We start from the raw sequence: 9,540 nt of genomic DNA, 5'->3' as shown, positions 1-9,540 counted from the left end.
TTTTTTTTTTAATTTAGAGAGTTAAGAGGTGGACTGAGGGTAATATCTATGTGTGTTAGCAGACTGATCTTGTAGAGGCTCATTAGAAGACACTGACAGCCCTAGACGTCTGTCCACAGGGTGGCTTTGAGCATTTTTTAAAATGATGTTAACTATGATTCATGTGTGTGTGTGTATGAAAATATATAATGAATACATAAATAAATTACATTACATTAATATATATTATGTTTAATAGTAATATAATATTATTCGATAATGTTAGCTGAATGATGTTTCATTTAAATTATAGATTACATTTTTTAAATGATATTATATTTGTAGTATGTAATATATACATACAGAAATAAAATAAAACAAAACAGGTATTTCAGAATATGTCTTTACAAACATATCAAAATATATAGTCAGTTTTTTTGCCTATGGTTTTATTTTGAAAACTGTTTATATAGATTATAGTTTTTTTTAATACAAATTATTAAATATTACACACGTTCTATGTCATGTTAGTATTTGTGATATACAAACAAAAATACAACAACAAATATTACAAAATGTTATCATAAACATACAAAGTTGGTTTCTTGTCTGATAAAGTCTGACATTTTTTTTCTGTTATCTATATATATACACGTGTGCTTTTGTTAGGGACACACCAAACCAACGCCAAAGATCCAGCGCTAAGGAAAGCTGACTGTGGTGTAGCCTCGTGTTGCCTCGCATCGCCTGTGTGGTGGCAAAAAATGTTGCACTAGAGCCCCCTGGACGGACTACTGTCGACGGTCAACTAGCGTGTATGCTCTGTGCTTGTGTGGGAGAACATAACTCTCCCATGTCCAACTAGAGCCAATGGTGCGGAACACACTGAAAAAAACTAAAGCTGACTGAAGCTCAAAAGGATCCTGACATTGCCCAGCATCCAACCGGCAGCTTGGTGTGTCCAGGGCTTTAGGCTAAATGGGATTTGTCACAGCACTTACATATTTGTTGCCCTTTTGTTGGTTTAATTGCTTCTGTTGTCCTCATTTGTAAGGTGCTTTAGATAAAGGTGTCTGCTAGATGATTGAATGTACATTTAAATAATGTAAGTTAAATTGCACTCCATACGCCTTTAACCTAAAAACTGCATTGGAACATGAATTTACACTGGACCAAAAACAAATGCCTTTCCTCATTTCAGAAGTCTGCTGCACACCACTGGTTAGACTGTGTGTGTCAGACACTTTCTTTACTTATCTGTCAGGCACCAGTTTTTTCCAAAAGCCTTTCTGAACAAAGTTATATTTCCTGCTTTTATGCACAGGCAGAGTAAAATGTTCAGAAAGTAGCTTGACTCCAAAGAAATTTGCAAATCTGACAGTACTTTCATTTTCCATCTCCAAAGCCAAGTGAGTAAAACAAGACTTTTTCCTAGAACTTAGGACTGGCATCAGCTGGCAGTGAACAAAGACTCATCATGGTCCGGGACATAAGTGTACGTGCGTACGTTGCTCGCTCTCTCTCTCGTCTCGCCGTTCTGAATGCCGGATGCTTTGTCTGATCCAGTAATCTCTACTAAACACACTGAGCTTTAGTGTATTCTGATGGGCATTGAAATCCAGCAGGTAATTGAAGATACATCCTGGTTACTGAGACAGTTGTCTTACACACTTGCGTAAATGCAGAAACATACACTTGGAATTAATCCAGCCTGCTTTGGCTGTCGTGTTAAGTGGGCACTCGCAGTTGGGAGCTTATCAGTGTCTCTGCCAGGTGCAGTTGGTTTGGTGGCAATTTGTTCTCTAATTATCTATTTTAGGAGGGATTTGGGGCTCGGACATCAAATGGTGTCCCCCATACCCCAATACTCATTAATATACACAGACTCAAAGAGTGGCTAATCTTTCTCTCTGAACCGCCAGTTCTTAGTCTTTTTTTGAAGAGTGTTGGAATGAAATGCAAACTGTTTTAAAAAAATAAATATAAAGTCTCTTACTTGTTACTCTGTTACTTGTTTATCTTCACTCAGCATTATGGACACACTAAGCAAAAAGAAGATAAGATGTGCACCATTGGGCCGTTGTAATTTCTGTCTCGAGGGTCTGCATAAATCAGCAGAGAGTCAGCAAAATGAAGCATAACTGCCGACCTCACAACAGATATCATACAGCTTTTTGATAGCACTAAGATGAGTTGGATGCTTGAAAAACGTATTCGCTTAAGAAACATTTAATTTGATTTTGTGGTTCTCTATATGCTAGTATTTAATTTCTCTTTTTCTGTGTGAATAATGTAGTTATTATTGGTGTTGAGTTATGCTCCTCCCCCGTTTGAAAAATATCTTATAATCATATTTTCTTCGCAGAAACACAAGGTGCTTTTAGAGCCATTCTTTAAACTGCACTAAATCCATTTCCATATCGCTCACAATACACATAATAACATTATATCTTGTGTAATCTGCTTGCTGTGTGTAAAAAGTGCATGGTCTGTGTAAAATGACACCCTAAACATTTTAGTGCACTACATTTTTGTATACTTTTTTTTATTCACCAGAACAAATAATGTGCAGTAATTCAAGGCAGTATTCCAGAAGCAGTGGGCCTCCTTCTTGCTTGCATCATGTTTTTGCTCTTTAGAACACTTTGCTGATCACTAACATTCTCATCAGGCCAAACTGACTGAGAAATATGAATATTAGCTGAGAAATATGTGCCTGTTATTATTAGTTTGGTTGTCTATTGTTATTTTCAGGTGTCTTTGAATAAAACATTAGTATATATTTATGATTTATTTCATTTTAGTTTTTACCAACATTTATTGTGCCCCCTTTCAATTTGAGAAGAATATAGACATGGGAATTGTGGTAGACCTGTTTTGTCTTCCATATAATAATAACAACTCATTTTGTACTCAAAAGCCTCCATATTAGTTGTGAATATTCACACAAACCACAGGCCATCGCAGTATCTTGGAAGTAGTGACATAAGCTACTGTAAAAAAAAAAAAAAACCTTTGTTTTATAAAGTGTATCCTCTGGCATCTTTCCACAATCTCTCGGTTTTCACATCTCTCTCTTGGCTTCATCTCTGCAGGGCAAGGTCTTAGATCTCATCAGGTTTTTCGTTGGTTGGCCAGGAGTCCATTGTTGCCATTGAGTTGGACTAGTAAGCAGCTAATTGGAATAAAGTGAGTTGGGGATGATGGATGGGGGTGGGTGTGTAGTCTGGCTGCTGTAGGTTTGAGTAATGACTCGCAACCTGTTGCAGGGATTAATTCACAGTGGTATGCCGTGGCGCTAACGTCAACGCCAGACTGCACACACCAACTCAACAGGAATTTCACACTCGCATATTATTCCCGTTTTAGTTCGGAAAAGCAGTCTAATGGGTTTCACATCGAAGTGTATTTTTAGACTTGGATGTGGCTAGATTAAGAAACGATCCTCCAGAGGTTCAATTAGAAGAGAAAAGCTCTTTTCTGACCTTCTAGCTTGAACATTGCCTGGCAGAGCTGTTACTTGTTCTACAGCTAATTGTACAGCCTGCTCGACATGGTGGCTGTTACACAAACTGTGTGTTAAATGTACATTTTTACCTCAAGATAATGTGTGTAACTAAGGATATCTGCTGTGTTTTTTAATCCGTTTTCAGTTAATAGATGAAAAATCTTGTCAGATTTCTGTGAAATGATTTAAGATACATTAACGCTCTGGATTTGAAGACCACAATATTATATACAGTTGTGGTCAAAATTTTACATTCACTTTGCAGTATCTGCAAAATGCCCATTATTTTACCAAATTAAGGGGATCATACAAAATGCATGTTATTTTTTATTTAGTACTGACCTGAATAAGATATTTCACATAAAATATGTTAAAATATAGCCCACAAGAGAAAATAGTTTAGTTAGTTAGTTGACTTTGTAAAAATGACCCCGTTCAAAAGTTTACGTTTGATTCTTAATACTGTGTTGTTACCTGGATGATCCACAGCTGTTTTTTTTTGTTTTTGTGATAGTTGTTCATGAGTCCATTATTTGTCCTGAACGGTTAAACTACCCACTGTTCTTCAGAAAAATCCCACAAATTATTTGGTTTTCCAGCATCTTTTGCATATTTGAACCCTTTTCAACAATGACTGTATGATTTTGAGATCCATCTTTTCACACTGAGGGCAACTGAGGGACTTAAATGCAACTATTACCAAAGTTTCAAACAGTCACTGATGTTCCTGAAGGAAACACGATGCATTAAGAGCCAAACTTTTGACCAGAATTAAGATGTGTACATTTTTCTTATTTTGCCTAAATATCATACTTGCATGTTTCCCAGAAGACAAAATCTGGAGCATCAGTGAGCATTTGAACTTTTTGTAATAGTTGCATGCAAGTCCCTCAGTTGTCCTCAATGTGAAAAGATGAATCTCAAAATCATATACACAACAATATATTTAACTTTTGTGAAAAATATTCAAAGCATTTTTTGTTTGTTTTTCCAAACAATTCTTTGTGTTCTCCTTAAAATCGAGATTTTATTCCGTATTGTGACCTGCATTCAAGTGAAACAGATTATTGATAAAGGAACAAATGTAGTTTGGGACTTGGTTCTATTTGTCGGTTATTGATGGAGGCAAATCTGAATGCAAGCTTGTAGTCGATTGTAAGAGAGAGACTAAATGAACAGAAAAGTCTAGCACAAGAGAAGAAGCCTGTTGTTTCACTGGAAGATCCGGTTATGACATTTGATTAAATATTAGGTCAAAATATAAAAATTAAAATGCATGTATGGATCATTCACAATAAGATCAATAACATGCATTAATGTTATTGATCATTAATGTGTTAATGTAGGAAATTGATAGGGTGAATTTCCATTTCATGCTGACTTTAAAGATGCATAAAGGCTCTGGATTTGTAGACCACAATATTAAATCTATTCCTTTTTTGCTTACAGTATTAAAACATTTTTTGTGGTTATTATTATTAGTTTGAACACAATGTGATGAGAGTAAAAATGTATTGAATTGAATTATTTCGTAGAAAATGACAAAGAGATTAATTCTCCAGAGAACCTAAATCCTCTAAACACAAAAGAAAAATGAAAATAGTTTTTAATGTTTCTGCAAAATGGTTATCTGTTTCATTTTTGTGAAAAATTGTTGTTCTTTTAGGATACAAAATGGTAATCATGAGCACCCTCAAAGAGCCCGAACTGGTGTAAACTTTACACAATTGACAGTCTATGTTGGTTTGTGTCACCCAAGTTTGCATCTGTAGGAGAACTTCAAGGGCAGAGGGCGGCATTTGGGACTTGCAACGCTACGTATTACCATGGCAACCAATTATGTATGTTCATAAAGTTTAAAAACGCAGCTTCATTTGATCAACGACAGACTACAGAGCGAGCGAGAGAGAAACTGATTACCTCATTTGGCCTTAATGAGACTATCCATTCAAAAGAATTCTCCAGAAATGCAATATTCCCATTAATCCGGGAAAGGGAAGTCCCTTGAGTCACTAGTACATGTGAGAAATCGAGAGTTTGTGGGATGGCAGTGCCGGCGACCGATCTGGCATTGGTGCGGACACCCAGTGGAACCACATTAACACATAAACAGCTTTTGGCTATTGGCATCTCTTTGAAATGGTGCTGGGTAAGCGATCTGTGTCTTCTAAACAGATGGTGAAGCTGAGGGTGGGAAATGTTTCATATGGCCCACTCTATTGCTTGCACTGGGTTGAGGTGGCAGCCAGGTATCCCCATGAGTGTGAATGGAGGTGTGCTACGATGTGTTACTGTCTTATGGATTACAATTTCACACTCATGCTCCACAATTCATGTTTATGAATGAGTTTCATTTGTAATTGTTTACGATTTGAGAAACATAGTTGCCAGACATACTTGATGCAAACATCCAACAATATAATTGTAAACAATTATAAACATTTGTACGGTAGCGTTCAAAAGTTTGGGGGTGTTTTTAAATGTTTTTAATGGAGGTCTCTTGATGTAATATATTTCTGTGATGGCAAAGCTGAATTTTCAGCAGTCATTACTCCAGTCTATAGTGTCACATGACATGATCCTTCAGAAATCATTCTGATATGCTGATTTGGTGCTCAAGAAACGTTTTTTTATTATTATTATTAATGTTAAAAACAGTTGTTCTGCTTAATATTTTTGAAACCGTGTTACATTTTTTCCAGGATTCTTTAATGAATAGAAAGTTAAAAACAACAGGATTTATTTTAATTACATTTTTTGTAGCTATACAGTAAGTTTTTACTGTTATTTTAGACCGTATTCCTTGCTGAATAAAAGTATTTGTTTCTTTCAAAAAATATTACTAACCTCAAACTTTTGAAAAGTACTGTGTAAATACACTCATTAGCATCTCCTTTATCCCAAAGCTGTCCACTTCTTCCATTTGCTCTCAAAAATGTATTAACTACTATCTGATACCATTGACAAGTTTACAATGAGTTTTTCTTGAATATAATGCATTAAATACAGTATTCAAACCTGTGTTGTGGCCATTGTTACCACCAAGCTATAGGAACATTCCAAATCATCTTCCAACCACAAATATGCTACAATTTCATTAGCCATTTTAGCCACTGCTGGCACCACTATCCACCAGCAGGAACTTTTATCCATTGGTGGTGAAACAATTAGTCAGAAATAAAGTACAATAGTACTCTGCTGAGTTTGCGCATTATTCATCATCAATAACGTGTGTTTCCTTTTGTTTTGCAGGAAACAAACTCAATAAAGACCTGAAGCGCTACCTGAGCCAAAGGTTTCAGAAATCCTCCGCTGACTACGAGCTTCAGCAAACCATACGTGACAACCTCTACCGCCACGCTGTGCCTTGTGAGTACTCTTATTGTTTCTATTTTTCTCTAACTCCAGTGTGCGGTCTGTTCTCTTTAATGTACTCTGCTGTATGTTGCTATACTTCTTTCTATTGTATTATTTTGCTAAAGCTCATGTGCAGAAGCTGTGTGCGCAGCAAAGGGGTGGCTGGACTGTTTGTTCTGTGGAGGTGGGAGGGAGGACGGCATCAATATTCACAGAAATCCTCCTTTCGATTGAATAGGTGGCAGCCATGTCCTTGGAGAGGTGTGATGAAATAGTGTGTGTTTTTGTATTTGTGTAGAGGAAAGAGTATTGGACGTGTGCAGTTGAGGGGACGTGCTTCTACAAGACCGATGTTTCTAGAATTTTCCCTTGTGTATTTTAAACCAGTAATGCTGTATCAAGATGTGTGTGTTTAGAGAATTTAGTTTTTCATAAATTCATACTACCCGTTACATTTAAATGGTTACTCCAGTCTTCAGTGTCATATGATCCTTCAGAAATCATTCTAATATGCTGAAACATTTTCTTCTTATTGTGGAAACCATGATCCATTTTGATGAAAAGAACAACTTTTATTTAAAATATAATATCATTAATTTACTGTCACTTTTGGTCAATTTGTTGCATCCTTGCTGAATAAAATAAAATAAAACAATCAGTCAGTCAGTCAATCAATCAGTCAGCCAGTCTTCCTTCTTCCTGACCACATTACTGACTATTGCACAGTCTGCCTAAAGGTTGCATTGGTCAAACATGATTATACAAATTTTTAAACTATGATTACCATTTATAACATTAACAACCACTGTTTTTCTCTCTGTGCCATATGTGTTTTAACTTGCGTTCTTTACTAGCGGTTAGTTCTAGCGAGATGCAAACATGTCTTGATAAAAGCATGTGCGTTTTAATATCAGGTTTAACAGAGCAGTTTGTATCTTGTTGTCAATTACCTGGTAATTCTACATGACTTGATGCTGGTGAACGTGACAGCAATGAGTCAATATTGATCAGAGCTTGTGAATTTGAGGGTGGGTGTTTGGATATTGTGTGAGGGTCCGTTGGTGCTTATGCATGAGGAATTTGGAGGGGCGCAGCTGTCTCTTTTGTGCACTGATGGCCCAAGCAGCTAGTTGCCTCACCAGGTGGCCAGTGGCTGAGTGTGTGTGTGTGTGTGTGTGTGTGTGTGTGTGTTGTGTATGTTTGTTTTGGGGGTATAATGGCCGGCTGGAGAAGAGTGACAATGAAGACATGTGACCCTGAGACAGGACTGCATGTCACTAATACAATTATAGATACAGAGGCAGATTCAGATCTCATTATGTGCATCTACCCTGACTAAGGATTATTGTTTTTCCCAGACAACATAGCTGTGCTAGTTTCATTATAATTTTATAATTATTATTTGTGAAAACGTTTAATATATGATGTAGTAGTAATAATAACAATAATATTTAATAATTATATGCATATAGTTGAAATTTCTGGACAGCCAGTCATACATATATATGCTGTATGTATATGTGTGTGTGTGTGTATATATATATATATATATATATATATATATGTGTGTGTGTGTGTGTGTGTGTGTGTAAAATAAAGTTTTGCAATGTATATAAAAGAACATTTCTGTTCAGCCAAATTATTTATAAATTATGATTATGAATATTATTATTAAATATTGTTGTTTTTTATTATATATCAAACATTTCTGTCCAGCCAAATTACCTGATTCTTGTACAAAATCCCAGTGTATTTACAAAACCTACAGACATGGTACCTGTGATAAAACATGAACAAATGTGTCTTGTAGCCTTTCTTTACGACAAAGCAGACACATATGTATTTCTTTGAGACAGATGGCAGCAAAATGAACTGCTACTAATGTAAAATGTCCTGATGTGAGCTATGAAGCCAGATGTCCAGTGCACATTTTATTCTGCTTCTGTATCGCAGAGTGTTGTCTGAAATAAATGCTGTTTATTCCCTTCTGTTTCTCTAATTTTTCTTCCGAACCTCAACTCTAGCAGCTAGAAGCAGGTGCATATGAAATGGTTTTGTGCTCCGAGTACATTTGATTCCTCTGATTGTTGTCCTGTGATGTAATACCGAGGAACAAAAGGCTGTGCCCTTTGTTGATTCTTGTCTTTTCCTCATTTCGCGCTCCAGCTTTTCACATCACCAACACCGTCAACATAACAGATGCCACTGGAACGGCACTCCCTCCCTCAGTGTTTTCACATTTCCTTCTCAGTCCCTCTGTTCTCGTCTTCATCTATCAGTCTATTTAAGCATCCCTGTGGTTAGCCAGCCCCTGCTTGCCCTCTCTTGCTCCCCTCCTCTTTCCTGCATCCCCACACCCCCCTCCACACCCCCTCTTCGGCTCTCTCGCTCCCTCCATCCCTCCATTTGTTTTTCTGCTCGGCAGCAGACAGCAGGATTGCAGCTGAAGACAGGTTGCTGCTGCGTTTTCTCGCCAGAAAGAAAGAAAGGATTACCGTCTGGAGATTGCACCGCAGCGAGGCAAGTCCGTCTTATTTTTCTGCACACATTTGGTCTCATTTGGCGCTATCTCTTGAGATGCGGGCAACAGATTAGAGGGTTTGTGGGTGATGTATGGGGCTTAGTGCATGTGGTGGATGCCTCATATATAGGCTAAAGGGTTGGATTGGGGGTGGGGTTGTTGTGGGGGTGGGGTC

At 37.1% G+C, this 9,540-nt stretch overlaps 1 protein-coding gene across 1 annotated transcript in view; it reads left to right on the top strand.

Moving 5' to 3' along the window:
- Positions 1-9,540, top strand: part of LOC107553826 (membrane-associated guanylate kinase, WW and PDZ domain-containing protein 1-like) — a 94,752-nt gene that overhangs the window by 14,217 nt on the left and 70,995 nt on the right. The window contains exons 2-3 of the mRNA XM_016236167.1: positions 3,075-3,080; positions 6,740-6,856. Of these exons, the coding sequence (XP_016091653.1) occupies positions 3,075-3,080; positions 6,740-6,856 (123 nt within the window). The remainder of the gene's footprint in view (positions 1-3,074; positions 3,081-6,739; positions 6,857-9,540) is intronic.

This window comes from Sinocyclocheilus grahami, unplaced genomic scaffold (genome assembly GCF_001515645.1).
Source record: "Sinocyclocheilus grahami isolate Dianchi unplaced genomic scaffold, SAMN03320097.WGS_v1.1 scaffold2.1, whole genome shotgun sequence".
Classification (NCBI taxonomy): Eukaryota; Metazoa; Chordata; class Actinopteri; order Cypriniformes; family Cyprinidae; genus Sinocyclocheilus; species Sinocyclocheilus grahami.
Note: the sequence above shows the minus strand (reverse complement) of the source record. Positions and strands in the feature narration are given on the sequence as shown.